Genomic DNA, 27,311 nt, shown 5'->3' with positions numbered 1-27,311 from the left:
TCAGGATGGGTGTGAGAGGGTCAAAGAATGGATGATAAAACGGCAAAACACCAGAAGCAGAATGTTTAACAGACCCCCCCCCCCTCCCATTAAAAATATAGGTAAAAGTAAAAGTCTCATTCTTCTTCTGATAATCAAAAATGGAAAGTTCACCGCTGTGAAGTTACTGTGGCCTTGTTTGCTCGGTTCGAGTTATGAAGACATAAATTATGGGGCAGCTAGGACTCTAGAGAAAATGAGTATAAGGAAGGATGAGAGTGAATTCAGGTGTGTTAGTGATAGCCTAATGTTCCGTACTCCTTTGTTCTAATCACCTTTACTTATACAGTGTAGCGAGAGTCAATGAATATTATATCTTGTCATTTTAAGCGCTACCCTCTGAATACCTGTTAATTAGATACAATACAAAAATAATCTGTTTCTACTGCGTTCTCTTTCTAGAAATATTGCCATTTTAAATCGCCTCGTGGTCTGCACGTCGGTAATCTTCCAGAATGTCTGATGACGTCATCAATCAGCTGACTCTTGACGAAGCTCGAGCTTTCCTCAGCAATGTACTTGAAATGACGTCACCAGAAAGCAAGCTCCAGTCCGACCCTGAGTCTTTTCTCAACGAACTGATTGTGGCTTGGCTCCACCATATCCCCTTCCAGACGATCAAGGAGATTTCTGTGCCGCACCATGAGCGCCACCTGCCATCGATTCCCGAAATCAAAAGCGACATGTTTTCCAGGTTGGGCGGGGTCTGCTATGATCATAGCGTTTTCTGCTACCTACTGCTCAAAACGTTGGGCTTTTGCGTCAGCTTGACCCCTTGTGACGTAAGTTATACGGACAGTCACGCTATCTCCATTGTGCACAATCTGACCAAAGAGGGCAGTAGGCACATCGTCGATGTGGGCACTGGCTACCCGACGTTTCGCGCCATTCCGATGGACTTCGAGCAAGTTTCGCCAGAGTACACCGACTCCTTCTTGCGCTACCGTTACATCTACGAAGGAGACCTCATCATTCGCCAGCATCACGTGGACACCGACCCAAGGGCCGCTCTGTGGCCGGACCGAGTCAAAGACGGCTGGTACTATTTCATCTATATCCACCATAAGACTCAGGTGAGCATTCCCTACTTCGACGTGGCGATGACCCGTATCTACAAGGAGCTCTTGCCGTCCCCTCCATATTTGTCCAGTCCTCGATGCATGGCCTGGCCGAACAAGCAGTTCGTCTGCATCAAAGACACAACACTGTTGTTAGAGACAGTACCCGGTACGGTGAAGAAGTCGTATTTGAAATCTCGCGATGACATTCTTGCGGAGTTCAGCAAGTACTTCCCCCAAGTACCTCTTGACTCGGTTGGGGTTGCCCTGCGGGATGAGAACGTCAAACTTGACTTCACTAAAGGGCAAAACTGAGTGAATTCACTTATGAATGAAGCACCGATGAATAGTATAGTTATATTATGAATTATAGTCATATATATCTACTGTATCCATGATAAAATCTGAGAAACAGTAACTGTTGTACCCTATGCATCATTTTCTATCAATGCGGCTGACCCCGATTTGTACCAAATTGCCTTGGTAGTTCATTTTCGATATGCAAAGTATTACATCCCAACATTATCTTCACGACAAAGGAACAATAAGTTCCAGTAAAACGTCATCATTTTTTTTTTTTGCCAGGTAATGGTAATGGATAAGACTTTTTTTTTAAACCAGTTCACACCTCGAGATAATCAATGGCAAGGTCCTCTTGAGGAACACCTTGAGGAACAACACTGAACTGAACGTTCAGTAAAGTGCCATGCAATGTGACTTGAATGATTGTAGACCACCAAAGTATAGAAATATGTAGAAGCAAAGGAAATCATACCACCCTGCGTCAATTTATAATTTTGTTCATTGCCCAAATCTGCGAAGTTCGTTCAACCAATCATGGTTCAACACATGCATTGCTCATAGTTTATAAATAATCCATGCGGGCACTGGGGGCGTGAAAGGTTGTGAATTCGGTATATTAAACGACAAGTTCACCTTCATAAACATGTGGACTGAATGAATGCAACAATATCAGTAGAGCACATCAGTGAAAGTTTGGGGAAAATCGGACAATCCGTCAGTTACTGCTGAATGAGAAGACTACTACAATGATGTCATATGCGTACAATGACATAAAGAAAACAAAAAGAGAATTTCACAAAATTTTACTTTTTGAAAAAAAGTGTACATTTCCTCAACTTGTCACGGACGTATGTTAAGGGTAATATCATTCCCCTTGCCTTCTGAAAGAGGGAAGTCAACAGACCTTTTATTAAGCGAGGAAAGTGAAAATAATGTTGAATTTTCTTTACAATTTCTTTACATCGTTGTACTTATATGACATCACAAGCTATAGTAGTCTTCTCATTCAGTCTTCAGTGAGCAGAAACTTCAAGAGTGCATAACTCTAGAACGGATTGTCTGATTTTCCTCAAACTTTCACTGATGTGTTTTACTAATATTGCTGCATTCACTCAACCCACATGTCTGTGAAGGTGAACTTGTCCTTTAATGACCATCCGAAGTATTTCATTAGCCAGCCAGACAAGAGACAAGGTTGTCATCGTTGTACGTGTTTAGCAAAAAAAAAAAAAAAAAAAAAAAAAAAAAACCTTCAGTATTAGCATATTTATCTAAATTTGTAAGGATGGATTGATAAATGTTCTGTTCATGACAAAGAGAAAAATGGCATGGTTATCACGAATAGAAAGATTATGACTTTCCAATGTATGTGAAGTAAAACGGAGCAAAACTACCAAAGAAACCAAAACCCAGCCGAATCCCTTGATTATCATTTACCAGGGCCCCGTTTTATCAAAAGATATAATCGATTATAAATTTTCTTAACACACAGGCTGCTATAGACTTATGATAGAAATCATAATCAATTATAACTCTCAATAAAACAGGGCACAGGAGTTCATGAAACATGTTTCCTCACTTCGTGGAGTTGCACTATTGAATCAATAAATGCAGTTCATCTTAATAAGTGACTTGTGCCTGCACAAATAGAGGCTTTATAGACTTGTTATTGTTAACTTAACTTCCCTCATGTATCATTCAGGTCTCAAGAAAATAACTGTAATGTAAGGTTATTCCTTTCTCCGAACACCCTGGGCGTTCTCATGTTCATCATGGTTACACTGAGTTTCATGGCATTGTGCACTTTATTGATTTAATAATGACTTGCGCTTTTTGTGATGAATCAAAATGATTTTCGTTTAACTGCCTCTTTGTGTTTTATATTGTAGTTTCATAAATCTGAGTATTAACTCTTAATTCAGTATTTTGTTAAAACCCAAGTATTCGCCCTGATCTACCGTAGAAAGAAAGTTCGCACAGTGTGCCGCCGCAGGATGAAGAACTCGGTCAATCAAGACCGTGCGATGCGTATAAGGCTACATGCCTTGATTACAGCAGGGAGGTGCGTCTCACCTCCCTGATAATGTTGATGATAATGTTGGTAAACATGTGTAGCATCACAGTTCTCTCTCTCCCTCTCTCCCCCTCTCTCTCTCCCTCTCTCTCTCTCTCCCTCCCTCTCTCCCTCTCTCTCTCTCTCCTCAATCCACCCTCACCCGCCCCCTCCCTGTCTCTCATCAATAATTATTTATCTCTTTCTGGGATCATAATCGGGAATTATCTAGCGGGCACTTTAAACCTTTGGCTTCAAGATAAAAATGTGTAATAGATGTTCTGTGATAATCACACTTTCACGCGATCAGCTTTATTATGCGTGTGTTATGTATAAGACGACCAGTGTTTGTATATGCCTAAATATTCACCATATTATATCCCGAAATGTAGGCTTACAGGGGGATTAAGACATTTAGCTCAGAATCATTTGGTTGAAAAGGATAACGAGAATCCCCAATATTGAAGCATTTTTGTGTTCAAGTATGTAGGCCATACAGAGCATCTCCAACATTTTCCTATACCTACAAGTTTTCTGTAAATTTATCCTTTACTTTGTATGATGAAATTTATGCACTGTATTCAATTTTTGTAATATATTTATATGTTTTTGTTGGAAATGAAAAATGAATGAATGAATGAATGAATGAATCTCCTTCCAAGAGAACTCAGTAAACTAACGTGCATTATAAGCACTTGACTCATGTGTGCTCTTGATTAAAGTGTATTATATTTGTAAACGCCTGTGTTCTTGTGATATCCCACCCCGCTTGTCTCTTTTCCGTCATTATGATAAAGTTAATCATTAACCAGGTGCTAATTTCAAAACAAAGACGACGGCCATAACAAGTCTTCAGCGAATACACTGTGCAACCAAGGAGGTATAGGCGAGCTCGCCTAGTACCTCCTTGGTTATGGTACCGTGGTTTGATGAGTTATGCGGTTATCGACCTTTACACTACAACGGATCGACCTTTAATTCTTCAGGAATGTCAACATGAGCAGTGCTCGATCCTAGAGTATACCTTGACACTCATCTGGTGGCCTGTTCGGACCACCAAAACTGTGAAATTTGGAATTTTGGTGGAGCGAAATAAAAGGAAATGTAACAATCCATTTATAATTTTTGCTGTCCAAAGGGCCATCAAGAGATATTATACGTTTTTGGAAATTTGGTGGTCCGACATACATGTTTATTGGCCCAGTGCCACCGGGCCACAGCTAATGTTGAGCCCTGACATGAGTCCCATGAAGGGGCAGAAAATACATTGACATTCAACATTAATAATTTGACAGAGCAGGTAATAACAGACGCTAATCACCACATGACGTATGAAAGCAACTAAAAACTGATGACCGGCGAACATTATACATGAAGGCTCATAAAGCAAGCATTACGTACACATACTATGCGTGCGTTCACACACACACATACACACACACACACACACACACACACACACACACACACACACACACACACACACATACACACACACACACACACACACACACACACACACACATACACACACACACACACACACACACACACACACACACACACACCATCGCACACACAAATCCACAGGTGAATTTGTACCTTTTAAAGGGATTGTACAGTACTGGTTGAGGTAGGGATTCATGTTTTGAACATTCCTAAGTGAGATAATGAAAAGCCTCTAATGAAATATGAAAGAGCATGTAATTTTAAGAAGGATTCAATGTTTATTCGATGAAAATTGGTTTTCAAATGGCTGAGATATCCAAAAAAGTGCTAATAATAAAAGGCGACATGCCCCAACTTTATTAGTATCTCTTTGTTTCACCTTGTTTTTGGATATCTTAGCCATTTCAAAACCGATTTTCATCGAATAAACTTTTGATACCCCTTAGAACTGCATGCTCTTTGACATCTCATAGAGTGGTTTCTGAATATCTCATAAAACGTTAAAAGCTAAATCTTCACCTCGACCAGAACTGTACACACCCTTTAAGATCGGGGGTCGATGCCGCTGTCTTCATGATCTTTCTGAGCGATGTAAAGATTCATTTTGAAAACGAAAATAATGTGGGGATATTGACTATTTATCATTTTGCTTGTTTTTATCAAATGAAATTAAATTTCACCTAATGATAAAGCATAATATGACACAAAAGTAAATCCCATCCAGATGTGAACAATTCTTGAAATCTGGGCTGTGCGTTGGTAATTATTTGAAACAGATGAAGTCACAATTAGAATATTGATCTGGAAGATTTTTTTTTGGGGGGGGGGAGGGGGGGGAGGCGTACCCAAGTAATCTGAAAAAAAGTAGAAAAAAATATTGTAAGATATTAAATGGAAGAAATTAGGCATCCGTTTCGCCAAGTAAGTGATGTTGAGGGTATCATGATGTCAACATGCATTCGCACCGCAGAGATCCTTATTCTGCATACATTTATGACAAAAGGGCCTTCCTGACAAAACGAAAGCTTGCTCGAGACTTGGTCGACAGAGCAAGAACTAATGCATGCAAGTTGAATTCCAGGTCAGGAAATGTATTTAGCCAGTAATTATCACCTGCAGATGGGTGGAATTGCTTGTTACAAGGTCATTTAGAGGTACAAAATCGTAAATCGGAATGAATATTAGTCCATCAATACACCGTTTTCGCAATGTATTCATTTCCGGGAGCATACAGTGTTTTACGAGCTATTCCATTAACCTGCTCCTCTATGAAATTCAATAGCTGCAATGGAATCCAGTTTGCATGCATTACCTGTTGCTATGTCGGACCAGCCTCGGACAAGCTTTCAGGTTGTCAATATACAACCTTTGTTTAAAAGGTATGCATAGAATTTGAATATGTTACGAAAACCGCCTATTTCTTTCATCCAGTGGTTGTTATGTCCGATCATTTCCTGTTAATCTTCTCGTTAGTTGTCAAAATCAACCCTTGGTTTTATGCAGGCCTATGCATAAAATTAAAATGTGTGCATTGACCATCCTGATTTTTACCGGCTCTAGGTGTTTGTCCTGTATGGAGGAAATGCCTCATAAGCTCGTTTAGGAATACTATGATGTGTAAAGGTAAATGCAAAGGTACATCTTTAAGAGAAGAGTGATTTTCCCGTATGGGGAGAATGCCTGATAAGGTCATTGAATAGGAATATTCTTTGTGTACAGGTATAATGCAAAAGTTCATGTTTCAGCAGAGAGTAATCATCCCGTAAGGGAGAAATGCCTGCTTAGCTCATTTAGGGATAATTTATGTGTTGCGAGACAGGTGCATTAGCGTGCATCGTTTGAAGGTGCATATAACACTGTGATTTAAATCAGGTTTAATCCATCATTCATCTGCTAGTCGTTCAGGAAGTTGATCATATTTTATTCTCAGCACGCTTGCGTTCTCAAAGGTTATTGGTGGCACCCCGAATCCCCCGACCTATAGCAACATCAGAGGTGTGCAAAACAACTTTACACTAAGGAATAAGGGAATTAGAAAAGTTAATGAAAGTACGATGAAAGTTATTGATTCACCGGGCTTCTGAATAGGAAAATAAAACGGATGTATGAAATTGATACATAGTCAGTTATTGTCTGATGCGACATCAGTGAGCATTGAACACTGTTTCCTCGCGTGGCATAACTAGAGTTTATGAAAGAGGATATCAAAGTCTTCAATATACCATACAGTGTGACTGATCATCGAGCTAGTTCAAGTAGTAGGCAAGTTTCACTGAAGAGCTTTCACTCGTGAAGGGAGATGACTGATGGGAGAAAGAATAATTATGTTAATTATGTTGAAATGGTCTCAAGGAAGACTCGAAAACTCGATGAAACACTAAAAGAGAGCATTTGAAATCAAGACAAATCAAAACATTAACACATTCCTCACAAATTCCATCTTTGGTTTTATTACATCATGGGCCAGTCAAAGTACTCTGTGAAACATGCCTATCCAGTAGTCGGAAAACCTCTGCCAAACCTGGAAAAAAGCTTCGTAGATTTGCGATTTCATTACTAGTAGGTCTACTCGGCTTCTTTAGATTGTAATTCAGTACTAACGGCGTCGATCGCCATAAGACGCAAATTGAGTGACCATTTCTGGTAGACGTTAGCGGGTAACTGTCAGAATAAGCCATTCAGTAAATAGTTCTTGTAATTGAATTTACCATCATACAGCTCAGTTAACAAATTTTAACTATTCGTAATGAAATTGAGCCATGATCATGTTAACCCGAGTCCCCAGATTTCTTGCGAACTATAATGTATATCCTTTGATTATCGAACAGCCACCGCATTTACTTGCTAAAAGACAGATAATGTAAGCGGTGGCGTCGGCCTGTTCAATATCAGTGATCACAAGTTCATCTCTTCTTGTATCGCGGTCATGCTTTTGCCAATGCACGCTCGTAAGTTGCTTGCCGTGCCAGATAGCCGTCGCACGCAGGCGTAAGCATTCTCTCTGCACACCACTGACTACGAAGGCCCGAGCGGGTCGGGCAGAATTCGCTGTGTCTAGCAGATGAGATGTCGATTACGTGGATAACGACCAGTCAGAAGAATTCGAGAATAATTATCAAGGCATATTATTACCCCGCCAAGCCTGTCTTCTACAACACACACACACACACACACACACACACACACACACATACTGTCACTGACTTCCGCTCTAGCGTAGCTGCACGTCATCAGCTGATGCCACAATCTGTTCTGGGCATCCTCGGGCACTACTCTCCGAGAGGTCTGGTTGGGCAAGTGAATGAAAATGCGCGGTGGGTCGCGCGGCAGCCGGAACTTCTGGTTTTACACAATTCTGTCAGTTCTGTTCGTCTTTTCTCTTCACCATAATGGAGTATTTGATCCAATTCTTAGTCCAGGACTGGGAAAGGAGGAACAGTCCCGCCACGCTGATGACCAAAAACAAGAGAGTAGACATACCGTGCAGTTTTCGTTGAAAGAAAGGTAAGCAATTGTTAATGGTGTGGATGCTCAATGTTTTAACTTGCACCTGTGTTTTGTTTCGGTGTTGCAGACGACATGAAGAGGATACATGTCTGTGAGGATGACAATGTTGCCGAAATAGAGTGTGAAGAGACACAGCTTGTTTTAATGATAGACTATTTGAATGTGATGACTTTTAACGTCGAGTGTAAATATCATGATGTATTATCAGATCAGCTTTCGCGTTTTTAACCTGCGTTGTTCATTCGAAATAAGGGGGGGGGGGTGTCAGTTTATGGGGGATCGAGACGTCTGTGTAATTTTGGTGCATGGATGTAGGGGGTTGACGCAAGTGTAAAATTTGCTTGTCTCTGAGTTCGACTAGTCTCAGCGAGACAGTGATATAGTTCAAAGATGAGGAGAAGAGGTTACCGTGGTAGGAGAAGTATTCAGCAAAGAAAGAACATTAGTCAAGTATGCTGAGTGCGGGGAAAACTTCGTGAAATAACATTCTTTCAGTTGTCTTACACCTGATGTTCACATAGCATGCACACAGCGGTCAAGTGATTTAATCAAACGTGAATTAGAGCTGCAAAAGAAATAAAAAGAAAAAAGAAACATCAAAGATAGGAATAACTCTAGCCATGGAGCTATAACACGATCCAACCATTGTACAGATGAGAATCCCGGTGGAACATCTTTATCATTTCCTGCGCAATGTTGTACATGCGTTGTTTGTTTTTCTGCTTATTATTTGGTTGGCAGTACACTTGTATCTTTAGGATGTATAAACTATTGAAGATTCGGACGAAATGTTCAGAAAAGATCAGAAATGGAACCAGACACACGGGGGACACCTGATTACATATAATCGTTGTTTCCAGGACTCGACTTAACAGGTTCCTATCACGTATAACGAGATAAGTGCAGGTCAGAACAACCTCAGCAGCTCATTACGTAACTCCTCAAATATTACGCAGGACTCCTTATTCAATTTAATTCAATTCATCTTCACTGAATTCTTTTTAACCTAACTTGATTGAATAGATGACAATAGAATATTTCAATAACACCAAAAAATTTAAGCTGAATCGCAGTAAGTAAAATATTAAATTTACGAAATTCAAGGGAAATGCATGAATTGGCAAAACTTTGAGCTCTCTGAAATGCGTGTGTGACACATTTGGCTATCTCTTATCCTTTGTTTTTCTTTTTTTGAGCCACCGACCTGAATGTTGGGGGAAAAAAGTAAGATAAACACACTGATATCTTTGGTCCTGGCATTGAACTCTTGGCAACGGAAATCCTGATGGATGTACTTACAGAGAAAGAAAGAATGAGACATAGCAAGAGAAAAAGGGAGAGGGACAGAGAGGAGAGAGAAGGGAAAGAGACGGGGAATGACATTAACCAACAGACGGGATATCCTTACCTTCCTCGTGCTTCCTCTTAAATACGAATGACCCAACAATTAGCCTTCGCTCCAGACTCCTTCTTTGTTCTCTTGCCATGCTCTAATGTAATAAAATAGTAGATGAATTAGGTTTCAGTTGATTTTTCCTTCATTCTAGATGTACGACACAGACACTCCGGAGGAAAAGCATAGTTGTATTGTATTGTATTTCTATTGTATTGAATTGTATTGTATTGTATTGTATTGTATTGTATTGTATTGTATTTCCGTCATTAAAAAGATATACAAACAAAGATAAATTACATAAAATAGACTTTCAACAGAGGATGACCCTACTCAGCGCTTCTATCGTAACAGCGCTGTTTTACAGAGGGGTCCCTTACATGAGAAACAAACAGTATACAATGTAGTTACATAAGAAGAAAATACAAATATTCAGAAAAATACTTCAGATGAGAATTATATACAATTATTAGCTTCGATGATAAGAATATAATTATGAATTATGCACACACACATACACACACAAATAGGCATTTACGTGTTCGTATATTCTACGGTTAGATGATAATGCCACTTCATGTTTAGGTTAACTTCTTTAATAGTTACAATGATTAAGAAGTTACAGAATATACTATACAGTTTCGTTAAAAGTCGAAATGGGGTGAGAAACTCTTTCAGTACTCGTCAGTGTCGTGTTATTACGGCGCTGCAATGATATGATGCGAAATATGCAGTAAGATATACAGTGCAGCGTAGCTGTTTTATAGTTCATTCAGTTCGTTTGATTCAAAATATACAAGAATATATCATAACACAATTTTAACGTGCGGTGGCATTTCGCTTAATGTTTCGATTTCTACGAGTTTCGCTTGAGTCATAGTAACCCATAAATAGACGAAGAAGTTTCAGATTTCTGAAGGAAATCAATATCAGACACCCCAGCGTGCTGTGAGTTTCGACCACTGGAACACACACACACACACACACACACACACACACACGCACACACGTCCATATAAAAATGAGCACGTTGTAGCTGCAATCAAAGGCAAAACGTTGATCACGTGTTATTATTGAAATATAAATTTGAGGACTATGTCTCAAATACCACGCAGAAGTCTAATTTCATCAATTTAGTTCCCGTATTACTGGCTGAGGTGCGCTCTTATTGCAGTGATTTTCTCGCGCAGTAAGAGTCTTACCCCTCTGAAGTAATATTCAATCTGTGTTGACTACTGATGCGGACAGGTGGTGAGGGGGCGGGGAACATTCTCTAGTTTGTGTGTGTGTGTGTGTGTGTGTGTGTGTGTGTGTGTGTGTGTGTGTGTGTGCGTGTGTGTGTGCACGCGTGCACTCTTTCTGAGTTCCATCTCGAGATTCTCGAAAGGCCCCCCTCAAATTGTGTTGAATTCAACACATGTGTTGAATTCAACACAATTTGAGGGGGGGGGGGGCCTTTCGAGAATCTCGAGATGGAACTCAGAAAGATTTTTTTTTTTTTTTAATTATCATTACGATATTTTTAGAGCCAAAAGTGCACCCCCACATCACTGCAATTGTATCATACACAGTGCAACTACAGGGATTATTCAAAATTTTCTGTCGTCTGCATCTACTAACCTTGACGTTATAATTATTATATGTGACCGTGCATGACAAAACAAACAATAAGTCGCACGTGGGGACTCAAAAAAGGTGAAATGGGTCAACCGAGTCAATCTTGAGTTTTTCATAATATTTTCTGAAAGAGCTATCCTTCTTCTATAAATATCTTTAGTTTGGGATCACAACGTGAATGACAAAGAGTGTTTTCACCAGTTTTCTTCAGGTAGGTCTTAGACTTAGAGGCCCCCATTCATTTCTGGAAATCCTTTGCACACTCTTCACTTCCAAGTCTAATAACAGTTGAAAGGATAACGGTACTGCTTTGAAAGTTGACAGTAATCATGAACAAAATGTGTTAATAGAACATGCTCAATTTCAGCTTAATCTGATAATCCCTTCATTGTTGTTGCTCCGGTGGTTTACATCCTGTGTTTTGTTCCTTTCATCGCACAGCTAGCACGGCTTGGTAAAGATTAAGCGCTTGAATAGACGCTGTACCTCAGAGCCTCTTTTCTCAGTTCACACGTTTCCAGAGTGTGTGCTTTCTTTCCAGTATTTTAATATGTTAGGGGAGTCCATTTGAATAGAGTATACATCATTTTAAAGCTTAGAATCTGCTCTTTCAGAATCTGCCCTTAACTAAAAATTCATGTCTGGCGATTTTTTTGTTGGTTTTGTGCATCACATTTCTTCAAAATTTGAACTCTTTATACCTTTGACTACAATGTATGTAGCGCTCAAACTCGCTTATCTACATTAAAGAAGTCTCCTAAGTAGTAACACGTGCACCCCGGAACCTTTAAGCAGAGGATAAACATTGTTATGTCTGAAAATCCAGAATTGAATCTGCGGCAAGTAAGGATATAGAATGTCTTGCATTAAAAAAAGAAATCAACAACAACAACAAAGCCATGTCTTACCATTGTGAGCTTTTGCACTGGCGCTGTTTATGTTTATACCAGTACGTACTATTGTGCCTATAATAAGATGACTTGGCTGTCGATGACGCCACGAAAGGCAAAAATGATATTTTAGAGCCGCGGAACTCTATCAGACAAGGGGAGAAAGACACATGAAATTGATTAAAAAAAGATACATCCATGCGTATTGTATTCAAAAATACCTGAATTTATGATGCGAAGACCTATTCACATAAGTAGAAGTATACATTGGATTGCATTTCTAGGGAATAGTTTTACCTTTAACTCTTCCAAATTCACGCCCGGGACTTTGACAACGTCACCCTTGGGGAAGAAGGAGGCAAAAGGTAGCGGGGGGGGGGGGGGGGGGGGGAGGAAGGATCATAGCGAAAGGATGCACACAGAGATGGCACTTAGTATCCATGGTTACGGCGATCAGGGTGTTTCCTTCTCCACCGTCAAGCACGATTGATGAAGAGGCTTGCTCGAGCGATGACATGAATAAATCAACGTCTCCTCTTCGCTCGTCTGACAAGGACACTTCACGCAAACCCAAGACTGTCCTAGTTGGCAAATTGCCGTATGCTTATGGCTTTGTCCGTCAGATTAACAGTAGGGCTATACACACATACACACACATACTCTCATACACACGCACTCAACTGCAGTCGTGTAAAACATGATGTTAAATCAGATTGAAGCAAAAATAGTACTGCTATAATTGGAATAGAATTTTGCAATGAAATCTACGTCAAATACATTTCAAATTATGCGCATTTTACTCATATTCTCAAAATTCATATTTTCTCTTAAAACGTGCGCGTACGCGCGCGTTGAAATATTTGTATGCTCCAATCGAGCTCAAATTTTTTTTGCACACGTTTCAGACCATTTGGAGCATTTTTTGAAAAATTGAAAAAATTGGACGGACGCGTACGCGCGCGCACATATTCGCACACACAGCTCATATGCAATAGAAATTTCCCGTTTTTTTACACTTATCGGATGCCTAAAATGTCAAGGAATATTTCTACCAAGTTTCAAGTCAATCCGACTCAATATGACGTCATACGGGCCCGTCAAAGTTGAAATTCCGCGCGCGCGTCAATGGGGATACACAGTGCAACTATGCCAAAAAACCGCCAATTTTAAATCGGATTTTACTCGTCAGGATGGACAGTGACCCCCCATTTTCTTTACATATTCTGAAAGGTGATGAGTTGTACATGTCATTTCATGGGCTGGCTATGCTGATAAAATGATGAAAAGATGTCAAATTTCTTAATAAAGTAAAAAAAGTAAATTTTCAAAATGACGTCATCAAATTTCAAGTTTACTCGAGCGTATCTCACTAATCCTTTGCCAATTTTCACCCACATTTCAATATGTTGTAGCTTATGAAATGCTCTTTCATAAATGTAATTACGCAATTTTGATTTGATGACGACATCACCTCAAAAAAATGGATTGAAGGTAACCTTGTCAAATTTGACCAGTTTACGTGTAATCTCTATGGGAGTGCAATTTTTATGGAAATGAAAATTGACATGACTATCTTTATCGAGCACTAGCTCACTTATGCTTCGGTGAATTTCTCTAAGATTGTAATATGTTGTAGCTGAGATGTAGGGCTATCGTAAGTGTGCCCTTCGTTTTTTCATACGTTGTCGGGATGACGTGAAAAAACTTGGTTGAAATTAAAGTTTATCTTCGATGTATTGAAATATTTCTTTCTTTTTGCAACTTTCTTTGCAATAACTCAAGAAAAACAGCCCCTATCACCTTCATATTTTGCACATGTTTAGTTCATGTCACGAACATTATTTCATAAAATTACAACTACTTGATCAGACGCCATCTTGGGTATGTAAATTAGGGTCAAAGGTCATAGATGTTTCATCCTGTATCTTGGTGAATACATGTCTTATCTTTCCCATATTTTGCACACGTAAAGACCATGTTACAGGGATCATTTCATAAAATAACCACTTTTTGCTCAGATGCCATCTTGTCTGTGCAAAGTGGGGTCAAATGTCATATGTACTTCTTTTTCTATCTTTGCTATGACGTGTTATCTCTATGGGAGGGAATTTTTTAGATGTGAAAATTGACATGACTCTCTTTATCGAGCACTATCTTACTTATGCTTCGGTGAATTTCTCTCAGATTTTAATATGTTGTAGCTGAGACTTTGCAGTATCAGGACTCGAATAATTGATAAAAGTTGTATTGTGGTTACATTATATTTTGTAAATGAACTCGCTTCCCACTCGTGTGAAAATAAACATCATTAAGTTGTCTCCGTTCATTTGATGCTGTGATATGAATACCTGGTACATTTCCAATGACGCTTGGTAAAATTCAGCCCATGTTTTGTTTTTTGTTTTTAATGTTAAAAATTTTTGGAGGTCAACAGCACTAGCCATACTTTTCCAAATCGTTCACATGGATTCAATCTAAAAATCATGTTGACTGAAACCTTGCTAATTGTATTTTGTCTCGTGACAAAACTCATCTTCCCGTGAGACTTTTAACTGTTATTACCAAAAATATCATGTTCAAAGTACGAATTTGTTCAATCTTGCGGAAGGCCGCGTAAGGGGATAGTCTCTTTAGCGAGTATGAAGTTAGCATAATACATAATAGCAATATATAAACTACACTGTTTGTGACCATCATGTATAGGACACAGTTTTTGTTCACCCGTGTTAAAGGGGATGGCTAGTAACTGATATGTGATAATCAATGGGAATGCTGGGGGATGATTGTTCCAATCCTTGTGGGATTCATTTAAGAGTAGGCCTACATTATATCTATTGTTGTGTGAAAATTATTTGCTTCAGAATGGTCTCATATTCAAGTAATGTGCAGTTTAATGTTTCCAGGTTAGCATGCCTGTACAGCGATCGTTAACGGGCCTGGAAACATTAAACTGCACATTACTAGAATATGAGACCATTCTGAAGCAAATAATTTTCACACAACAATAGATATATAATGTACTCTTAAATGAATCCCACAAGGATTGGAACAATCATCCCCCAACATTCCCACTGATTCCCACTGATCAGTTACTAGACCAATTGGGATGGTTTGTATGTGTATGGGAGAGTGTACTAAAATGGGCATATTGAAATCGAGTATCTGGACGATTACTGTGGAGTAGGGTTATCTCTATCCTTGGGTCCATGTCTGTTTAAGAGATTGACGAAATGATCTGCATATAGTGTCGTGCATTCCCCGTGCATACCGTCGCACGCAGTCGTTATCAGTTCGTGTAATTGCTTTGAGGTAACAACGGCTTTGGTCGTGATTGAAACTAGTGGTGACTGCTTTTAGCATTCACGCAGCAAGGTTGCGTGTAGTTCACAGAGTTGCTACTTTTGTCAACACTGTCCTTCAGATAGGACAATGTAAGCTGTATTTCACACGAGATAAACAATTCAAAGGCTATAGACAAAGGAGCCCATATGAAACCTGTACTGGGCCTGAAGAACTCAAAACAGCAGACGAAAGCCAACAATGAAAAATCTTAATCATAGAATAAGAAGTCTTATACTCTTGAGTAACTGAAGCAACAAGAAAAATAACCATAAAACACGTACAGTGCATAATGACTATGTGAATATGTGTAACTGATCTTGTGTCTGTACATCTAAGGCTCTTGTTGACGGTGTATGTCTCATTGTAAGATATTTCTTCTTCTTCAAAACATTTTCCTATTACCCAAGTTGGCTATATTTCAGTTCTAAAAAAAAAATGCACCATCGTATTCATTGTTTGGGCTTTTTGCGCTGTTCCTCCTTTAAGTATAATAGTCAGCTTTCACAGGAGTTATTTATTCTTCATCGTTATTTTCATTAACATAATACAGTTATGTGTCACCATGTCCTGTTTATATTTTTTGAGTGAAAAAAAATAAACCCGGAATATTATTTTAATCATTTGGAGTGCATTACGCAGTTACTCATTATCTGTGCTACTAGCCTACATGGTGGTTCACTGTCATTATCAAGGTGTTCTGGACTGGCCTAGTGTATACTTCTTGGTCACGTGTTGTCTGATACACATGCACCGCAATCAGACAGCCCACATTTATAGTCTCATAATAATAATAATCTTTTAGTTGTAAAACAAAGAAAGAAATAAGTACATATTTTGTCATCATTTTATATGTTGATGTTACATGGCGCCACAAGTCTCCTTACATCCTGCACATAAGTTTCACGGAATGTCATTGTGTTTTTTTTTTATATAGCAAAAAAAAAAAAAAGGAATATTTTATCCTTCACGTGGAATTGTTGTTACATCGTAGTGTCCTAATCATTATGACTGTTGGGGAAAAGGTGTGGTTGTTCTAAAATTTATGAGAGTATCAACCGATACTTGATTTTTAGTATACTACTATTGATATTTTGTGATCAAACAAATTAGAGATTTAAGATGTGATTATATATCATTATAGTATTAGGTCAGAGAATTTGCATGATATGACTGCAACCACAATTTCACAATGTCACTAATTCTTTGAAAATGACTGTGTTAATCATTAACATTCAACAACATTATTACTTTGTGCATGATATTGATGAAACTTATGTTTTTATTTTTGTGATTTTACTCCTCTTCATATCAACGTTGATCTGAGAATTGAAAATGGAATAATCATAATATAGTCTAAATCCATTTGCCTCATCGTTGCTTGCTTATACAAACATTTACCCCACCAACTCAGAGGGGAAATTTAGCTCAAAGTGATTGCGACAACAACAACAACAACAACCAGGAACTTAAATCTTCTATCATCTGTGTTCGCGATTTACAAATCACTTATAAATGTAAAGAATAAAGAACCTTTGGAAAATTCTGCAACCACTTTATAAAGTTTATATAATTATGAAAGGGCTCGAATTAAAGCTTTAGGGAGATATTGTGTTAAAGCAATGCCATTAATGAATTACCTGAGATTGAATGGAATATGAATGCTGAAACATTAAGGACGCACACACACACAACACACACAGACACACATGTATATATATATATATATATATATATATATATATGTATATAATATTTATATCTATGAATATGCGACTAAAAATCACAAAATGAATTCAAACTCTAAAACTAAACCTAAATTCAGCGCAATGTACTACAACCGTCTATGTCAAAATTAATGTATGTTCAAACCGTATACGGCATAACCGTGTATGGTATATAGATGCATATTATCTTCTATGTATTTACAATCCTTAATGAATTTGCAAATGTATCCAACCTCAAAATTAACGTAACTAAAACTCAAGTAATATGGATTGGGAAGAACAGAACTTTTAAAAAAGAGATTTTACATGAGTACAAATTAAACTGGATATCTGAAGAATATTTCAGGTACCTGGGCATTGACTTTTCAGTTAAGTTATCTGAAATGGTTAATCATAATTATCAAGAAAAGGTTAAAGAGATAAAACGTCAGATAGCGATATGGCTGAAAAGAACATTGACTCCTTTAGGGAGAGTAACGATAGTAAAATCTTTATTGATACCCAAACTGAATTATTTGCTTTTATCTCTTCCAGAACCAAAATTAAAAATTATGAATGATGTTAACCGATCTTTTTATAAATTTATATGCACGATAAACCTGATAAAATAAGTAGGAAACAAATGTGCCAATTATACAGTGATGGTGGGGTTAAAATGACAGATATTTTTATACATTCTAAATCATTCAGAATATCATGGATAAGAAGATTCTTTTGTTATCCAAGTAACAAAAATCTCACTTTACATGTTCCAATCATTCTTGCCTCCATCATACACATCTCTCCACTTATTCATGGGGGCTGAACATTACAAAGAATTAGCCATTTCAATGCGCAACCCATTTTGGAAAGAGGTATTATTAGCCTTTTCAGATCTAACTCAGTCCATTGTAGATAATATCGCATGTCAACCCCTTTGGAACAATCCTAGAATACAAGTTAATAATAATGTAATTTATTATAAGTCATGGTGTGCTAAGGGGGTACGTTTTGTTAACGATGTTCTAGAAACAGATGGAAAATTTCTTACATATTTTGATTTTCAACGTAAATACAATGTACAAGTAAACTTTCTTCAATATTATGGTTTGTGTAATGCTATTCGATTTGGTTATAATAAAAATGTCATACCTAAGATTATGGAACCTACATGTATTATCCCTGAAACATTGTTTTTAATACTGAAAGTGAAAAAAGGTTGTGCACATATCTACCAGGCTTTCTTGAAACATAAGACAAAGGAATGTAAAAGTCTTATAAAATGGAAACAGGAGTTTGATTTTGACAATATCATTTGGAGTTTTTATTACCAAATTCCCTTTTATTCAACTGTCGATGTAAACATGAGATGGTTTCAGTTCAAGATGCTAAAAAGAATTCTTTATATGAAAGACGCTTTATTGATATTTAAATTAGTAACAGATAACTTATGTACTTTTTGTAATAACAGCGAAGAAACAATTATGCATATATTTTGTTCTTGTATATATTCAAACGAAATATGGTCAAAACTTGAGCTTTGGCTGTCCCGTAATGCTATTCATATTAAGCTTACAAATCAAAATAAATTATTTGGTTTTTATGGACGTAATAACAGTGCCCTCAATTGCATTATGATTATAGTAAGGAAAGAAATTTTTACAGCCAAATGCAAAAATTGTTTGCCAGTTTTTGAACAAATCATGTCAGCGATAAAAAGTTATTATGAAATGGAAAAGTATATATGTAAAACAAATCTGAAAGAAAAGAAATTTATGAAAAGTGGTTACATTTTACTAAATGTTTCTGATTGTGTTTTCTTATGAAATGATTTGTCAGGTAATTTTCTGACACTTTGAAAAGAATTTGCAATTTATAATTGATTTTTGTAACTGTTTGCTGTTCTTATTGTATGTAGAATGGCCAAGAATATCATGTGTTAAATCTGCATGTACATACATATCTCTTTTTGTATATATTTGTGTGTATGATATTATTTAGTAAAGGAACCCTGAGGAAGGGGAAAAAAATATATTATCTTCTATGGTGTCTACAAATGCACCAGCAGCACATAGCAGCAGTAAATTACTCCATTCACGTTTTACTTGGGTGCCAGAGTCGCATTTTATCTATCTATCGTTGTTTTTTTTTTATGCTTACAACGAGTTAGATCCAAACCTCAGGAATCGTAGCCTACAATGATCGCTGCTTGTACGTAGGAGATAAAGCTGTGAAATCGACATCTGGTCAGTTCTACCTCATTTAAAGTTCGTATGATCCTTTTGCAACCTTGGCTTTACCCTGGCTTTCATAAGCTGATATAGAGCGGCAGGTAATTAAAACCTTTCCTCAGAATGACAAAAACTGGGAACTTCATTTATGATGGCGGGGAAAACAGTACTATAGATATCCAGTGAATTTTTCGGACCCCGAAATAAATCCCAAAGATTATTCTCGGTACTAGAGTGAGTGCATTCTCGAGTTACACGGGTTATAGTTTTTTAATCATTCAAAGAGAGAGAGAGAGAGAGAGAGAGAAACATCTTTTTAAATTCTTAACATAATTGCTAGAAAAAAAAACTAGAAGTTCTATCATATTTCAGTATGATTACTAAGAAAGGACATTTATGTGACCTTGGCTCAGATTTTAGCCGCTGTTAAAAAAGAAAAGAAAAAACAAGGCAACAGCATCTTGTGTTTTTGCGACACCTGAAGAAATCTGAGATTGTCTTCGATACGCACGTGACAGTAGTTTCAGTATATAGTGTCGGACTATTAATAGACGAGGTTCATATGTATGTATGTATGTATGTATGTATTCAATTCAATTCAATTCAATTCAATTCAATCATAGTTTATTTCCAATCAACGAAAATCAAAACATAGTACAAAGTATAATGTCCTGAAATAATATTGTTCAAACATTTGCAGAAGAAGACTCATGTAGTATACAATATGAGTTATATAACAACAACAATGATTAGGAGGAACAATGCATATACTTCGTGGGCATGCGGAAAATGAATTCAATTATGGAAAATAGTGATCCACTAAAAAGCAAAGCTTGTGGGACGTGGATAGCTAGATAATCAATGAGTAAACAATGTATTATTCCAAATTCTTTATAACTATTGTATCTAATATAGATCATTTAAGTCTTCTGTAGAGATATACATATATAAGTGATATACACTGTATGTATGTATGCGTAGTTGTGTGTGAGTGTGTATCTAACCCATCTGATTCACGGTGCAGGTTACAGATGCAGGGGAGGGGGGAGGGGAGGGGTGGGCTAGGAAAATGAACATATATAAATCTCGGCCCATAAAATGCAAAATTTCTATGTGCTTTAAAAAAGAAAGTGCCTATCGTAACTGTTGATATTTATAGATTCTGACTCACGCTGCCGCAAACGTGAAAAGTTCTGTTTACCTTGGGAGCAGTGATCTTAAACAAGTTCCAGATATCACTTTTGATGCATATTTGTAGGTCACTTGTATCACAAAATATCCTACCACATACATTTTTTTTCTTTTTGCAATTCAGGTTGAAATATAAGGAGATATCACAATTTTTTTCTCATTAAACCATAACTGTCATTGACCGTAGATAGTTTAGTCTAGAAACATTTTCATTTTAACTATTGTTCACATATTGTATATCTAACAATACTTGACATCGATTATACTGGTTCAAATTTTAACATTGGTTGTTTCTATCTCTAACTTACATTTTAGAACTATTTTGACACACTAATGCTGGGTTTTTGTTTCATATGCAAACGGTGAAATATGCTTCAACGCTGCGAAATAAGAGTTGTTTAGCCCGTGAAGCTAACCCTGTGTGTAATACCACGTAATCATAATTTGCTGCAACTATAGTCGTCATAATTCTCGAAATAATTATTACAATGGTAATGAACTATGCATTGATATTCTGAGCTTACCCGTTCACATGATAAGTTGTAGTAATTAATTATGTGCATTCTGACGCATTGACCGATGATCGTTAAAATGCCCTTCGCATATAACCAAGTGGCGGATATTGCATAGGATAAAATGCGTGTTAATATTCGACTGAAGAAAAAAATCAATGCTATTCCTCGAAGTTTTATCCTGACTATTGATCATACAAGATCAATATTCCACTTTTCGTTTACCTTATCAATATCATTATTACACAGACCAGGTTGGGGTGTGGTATGAAATAAACAATGGCCATGGGAGAGATTTAAGTTATCCCATACCGACAATTACTGTAGTAATATGTTATATCGAATTTCCCATTCAGTTGTAGAAATAATCGAATGTTGGAACATTACCTCAAACAAACCAGTGCAAACAATACGCCGAAATGTTTTGACATGTAACGTGAAGCCAGGTGAAATGAATTAAGGCAATGCCCTGATGAGGTGGTCTTTTCAACGATCTGGGGCCCTTTTATAATGAGGATTGAGATACATTATAAGCTGCAAATTTTAGCTAAGGAATATAATCATCTCGTCGAGTCCACACTCGTCCACTGCCACTGATTGGCCGTTCCCTGACCGCAGCCAAAAGAAACTGTTACGAAAATTCGACCTATTACGTTTACCTTTCTAGCATACTGAAAGAACAGTTGACTTACCTCATTCAGAAAGCAGTGGGTATAGTAGCCTCAACAAAATGTCAGGAACACCTCAAGGGAATTTGCACTTTTCATTTAAAAAGATGAAGTTCTGTGGAATTTATTAATTCATGTCGTTATCATTTTCTGTCCCTAAAGTTATTTAGGAATCGAGATCTTCCTATGATAAGATCGTATCAGACCAGGAAGTCTACTCATGAAATATTCAAAGATGCGAGATCGCATAGGGTATGAAGAAGTGAGGTTCCTTTCGGGCATGTTTTGTTGTGGCTGTTGTTGTTTTTGTTGTTGTTGTTTTTTTGTATAGAGTAATCATCCAATAACACTTCGCTGGGTTGGTAAAACCTATGCATAAATTCGTTCTCACGAGTCCCCGGCGATGCAAGTTGCTTGTTGGACCAAATCCCGCTTCTCTATTGTGAATTCATCTTGTTGTTGTTGTTGTTGTTTTTGTTGTTGTTGATAATGTTGTTGTGTGTGTGTGTGTTTGCGTGCATGTGGTCGTAGTTGTTGTTGCTGTTGTTGTTGTCGTTGTCTTTGTTATTGTTGTTGTTATTGCTGTGAGTTAACACTTCACCTTGCCCACAGCAACCCTTACCTCGCTGGTAGTTTTAAGAAATACGTTTACATGCTCAGCTATGTGACCCTTATTTTTCCCCGTGCTATCCATCAGTCCCAATGGAACTCATACTCGTCCCTTGGGCAGAGGGTGAGGAGGAGGAAGGTGCATAAGTTTTAACCTGAATTGTCGCTTTTGCACGGACAAGATAACTCAATACATATACCTCTTCGTGGATATAATAATGCCGAAGGCTGATGCGATGGGGGATAGCAGGGTGGTTGTATAAGTGGGATTTCTGGCCGCAGGAAAGCCTCGGGGAGCCTCTTCATCCCAGCAAATGAGATATCATCGGCAAATCAATCACACCCGCACTACAGCCATGTTGGGTTGTTTTCAATTGCAGACTTGATGCCGATGTGAAACTCCTATTTTGTTTTGTTTTGTTTTGTTTTGTTTTGTTTTGTTTTGTTTTGTTTTGTTTTCGGGGGGGGGGTGGGAAGGGTGTTTCTTTGACCCTTTACAATCTCCAGCGATTTTCGTCATGCATTTTATAATGGAAGGTCATGCAAGTTCCTTCTCCAACCCTTATAAACAGGGAGAGCAGACGAAAAAGGAAGGTTAAGTTGTAATGTCTGAATTATTGAAAAAGTAACGATAACAATAATCGTATCAAGAGAAAAAAATGATATTGTTACTGTTACATCCTTGTTCCTTCATTCAGTTATTTTTGTTCAAATATTTGAGTCCACGTCTCTATTTTCGTATCGGATTTTTTCTTTTCTTTCTTTACAAAAAAGAACAACAACCCTGTAGGTCCTGAATTCCCTCCTTATTCAACAATGATGTTTCTTGTGTAAATCGCGTGTGTATAAAAGGGACACGACAGAAAGTAGATAACAATAAAATTACTTTTTATGACACAGAATCGGAGGCTTTCTGTGTCTTAATTGCGCTCGCTTTCCGGCGCCCATGGAGGACACACCGCAGCTGCGGTTAGCACACGCATGCTGTCATGTTTTGCTGTATACAGACGGTGTAAACCCTATGATAAATACCCTTTTCATTTTACAGTAAAATCTCAATAACAATTAGGAATAATCTGGCTTCAAATTGAATCCTATCCACCTCCCATGAAAACAAAAACAAAACAGAAAAAAATAAAGAATGCGTACTACCTTCCCAAAGTGGCGAAAATGAAATGTTCTTTTTCATTTTGCAGGACTATCATTATGTGTAATAAGAATGTGTTAGATGTGTGTTCATTATTGTTCACCTCGTAGAAATGTTTATTGCAAGAAAGCTACGTGAATACACGTTTTGATAGACACACTATGATATAATACAGACCACACCCACATGCACATACACGTAATAATACACGCACACACACACACACACAGACGGACAAACAAACATAGACACACTTACGTGCATATACAATAATTTGTCCCATTTGACTGCCTGTGCGTAAATTGATGGCATTGCCAATACGACAGTAAATTCAACTCAAATAGAATAAACAAAAATTTTGTAATGCTTTCGTACAAAGAATATTAAAAAGTAATGAAAAAAAAATAAAACTACTGAAATTGTAATTACTGATCACTGTGCTTTCTTTCTTGTTTGTTATTTTCAGATCTCCTCGTACAGAGCCTCGGAAATGTTCCCGAAGCAGAAGGTGGTGTTTCTGAAGACGCACAAAACTGCTAGCACCACTGCGGCAGCCATTTCGAGCGCTATGGTTTCGTCCGAAATTTCACTTTCGCTGTCTCGAACAGCGCTCTCAAATTTCACTACGCCTATCCGTTCTCGCGCACCATGGTGAAGGAAAGATCAGAAGCTGTGGTTGGCTGGAGGAAGGAAGATGGATACGACATGCTGACCAATCACGCGCGGTTTAACAAAGTGGAGATGACGCGGTTGTGCATAACGCCACCTACATCACGATCTTACGAAATCCAATTGATCAGCTTGAATCGGCCTTCGGCTACTTTAACCTCGGCGTGCCTTTCGGATTCAAGAAGAATGAGCAACTTGAAAAATTCATGGAGAACCCTGGAAAATATTTCGGCACATCTAAAAGGTTCTACTGGCAATTCGCGAAAAACAATCAACTCTACGATCTTGGCGTCGATCACGCTAATCACGACGATGTGGATTTCGTAATGAAGGCAGTCAAACGTCTTGACAGCCAATTTGATCTTGCCATGATCACAGAATACTTAGATCAGTCTCTGGTGCTCCTCCGCGGCTTATGTGCTGGGATTTTGACGACATCCTTTACATATCGAAGGCGATACGGAGCGAGAGTCACCGCTTGAACATGACTAACGATTTGAGACGGCGGATAGCTGAGTGGAATCATGCGGACTTGTTATTATACCAATACTTCAATGCTACCCTTTGGCAGAAGATCAGAGAATACGGACCCGAGTTCGATATGGACTTGCTGGAATTTCGAAAACGTTTAAAGACGTCTTCGCTGAGTGTGTCAATCAGTCAAAAAAGGACCAGAGGGATAACGGAGGATAAGTTTGTGTTAAAGAAAGACGCCAGACCTGTGTGCAAAGAACTTCTTATGGGAGACGTAGAGTACACGAGACTGATCCAGCAAAGAATGTGGGACAGGGGGATTCTAAAGCCGCATCCATAACATTGGAGCATGAGTGCCTACAGACCGTACGAATCTTACAGCAATAATTATGGTGATAGACGAAGTCGTCTATTGGTGGGACGTCTTAAAATTGAGATCCAAAACTGTTGACATTGTGACCACACCGCAACCGTTACGTACGTCTATCGGTGTATTTGGCAACGATAAGCTTTTATTTAGGACAGGAAACGTAAGAAATCTTGCTTTATCAATTTTTACAGAATCAGATTCGGAAATGTCTTCCAAATGTTGCGTGATTGATGCCCAGGCTGAGAGTTTTTGTGCTATTCACTTTGTATAGTATACTCCACTCGTTACCACACTATCTTTTTCCTCTAATGTACAATTTTTGACAGAATAATGACAATATGGGGGGGGGCGTGTGTGTCCCCCCCCCCCCCCCCTTAATGGATAATTTTGTAAAGGCGCCTCCCCTTCACGGAATTACGGGATCCGCCTCTGTCATGATGAAATAGCTATAATTAGAAGACGGGGGTAATAAATAGGAGACGTGTGTGTGTGTGTATGTGTGTGTATGTGTCGGTCTGTATGTCTGTCAATCTGTATGTGTCTTTGTTTAGATTATTATATGAATCATTTCATAGCACTGTAGTACATACGAGTGACAGAAGAGTTGACGTCTTTAATAGTGGCCGATGACAATTATAATCCGTTACCTCTGAGATGAAACCAGCGTGGTTAACGCACGGCATAGATCGAATTTCCGTAATTGATATAAAGTTAAAGCAACAAAACGGGCACAAGGCAAGATGGACTGTATTTTTCTTGATGAGTAATATATTACGTACTCTGGAACATATTTTTCTTGGTGAGTAAATTGTAACGTACTCTGTCAATGTTATCTTCCACAACTTAGTATTGGTTTTGCGCGTTCAAGAGCCATTCCGAAATAGTGCAATGACATGTAAACTTTAAGATTTTGTTTTTACATTGTTTAAGCCTTACTCAATGAGCTGCAGCTACAATAGAATGTTGCATATTTACTTGTTTGTGTGCTCAGTATATGGTTGTTGTTTTTTCTTGTCTATGTACAAGACATGTTATCATTAGTTGTAAATAGATTCCAATCTAAAGCGTCATTCTTTAAGATCACATAGCTAGAATAGGCCTACATTGTATCACAATGATTAACATCAACATGAGACAACAACATTATTAAATCTCAAGCCCTATTTACTATCGTAAACTACTAGACTTAATTCGAAAATATCGCTTTTACTATAATAACGCGCTTACGAATTAGACTTTGTGTGTGTTTGGAATTTTCATCGTTGTTGAACCGCCGCATGCAGCTACCTTAATTGTGTAGGAACTAAATAGAGTCATGAGAGTGGTGGTCATCGAAAGAGACATGTGCTAATATAGCTTATATAGCTTATATAGCTTATATAGCTTGTATAGCATATATAGCTTATATGTATAGCATTTACAGCTTATATAGCATATATAGCTTATATAGCATATATAGCTTATATAGCTTACATAGCTTATATAGCTTATATAGCATATATAGCATATATAGCTTATATAGCTTAACATATAGCATATATAGCTTATATAGCATATATAGCTTATATAGCTTATATAGCTTATATAGCTTGTATAGCTTATGTAGCTTATATAGCTTATATGGATAATTTAGCTTATATAGCTCATAATATAGCTTATATTTATAGTTAATACTTAAAAGGGAATTAGACGTGGGAATATTTGAGCGTTAACTTTCTTATGAAGTTTTTTCTCATCTTTCTGTCTGACTTGACTAACTATAACTTTATTGAATACGATTGTGAACAGAATGTTTCAATTCTCTGTCATGATAAAAGATTGTACGACAGAAAGTTCACAATTGTGTACAAAAAGTTTCAATACTCTGTAATGATAAAAGGTAATACAGTAGGAGGTGAAATGATAGTACTTTGGCCTATCAAGAGTATTTTTTAGGTCTTGCAGAGTGGTTTTTCCCCCTTTTGTGAGAATGGCGCTGTTTAATTTGCTTTCCACATGTTCCACATACGATTTAGAAGGTATAGGTTTCGAAGTTTATATAAAAAAAAAAAACTTCCTGTATATGTTCTTGCGTCCTTTTCGTGCA

General features: G+C 37.7%; 1 protein-coding gene and 1 pseudogene across 1 annotated transcript; both read left to right on the top strand.

The window, feature by feature from the left end:
- The first annotated feature begins 447 nt into the window (after positions 1–447).
- On the top strand, positions 448–1,917 carry LOC139720756 (uncharacterized). Its single transcript, XM_071632108.1, has one exon. The coding sequence runs from the start codon at positions 495–497 to the stop codon at positions 1,410–1,412; it is 918 nt and encodes a 305-aa protein (XP_071488209.1). The 5' UTR covers positions 448–494; the 3' UTR covers positions 1,413–1,917.
- A 6,164-nt stretch (positions 1,918–8,081) lies between these two features.
- On the top strand, positions 8,082–25,562 carry LOC139720755 (galactosylceramide sulfotransferase-like; annotated as a pseudogene).
- The last annotated feature ends 1,749 nt before the right edge of the window (positions 25,563–27,311 follow it).

This window comes from Diadema antillarum, unplaced genomic scaffold, assembly GCF_040938485.1.
Source record: "Diadema antillarum isolate AM-2024a unplaced genomic scaffold, OU_Dant_1.0 scf00000133, whole genome shotgun sequence".
NCBI lineage: Eukaryota > Metazoa > Echinodermata > Echinoidea > Diadematoida > Diadematidae > Diadema > Diadema antillarum.
Note: the sequence above shows the minus strand (reverse complement) of the source record. Positions and strands in the feature narration are given on the sequence as shown.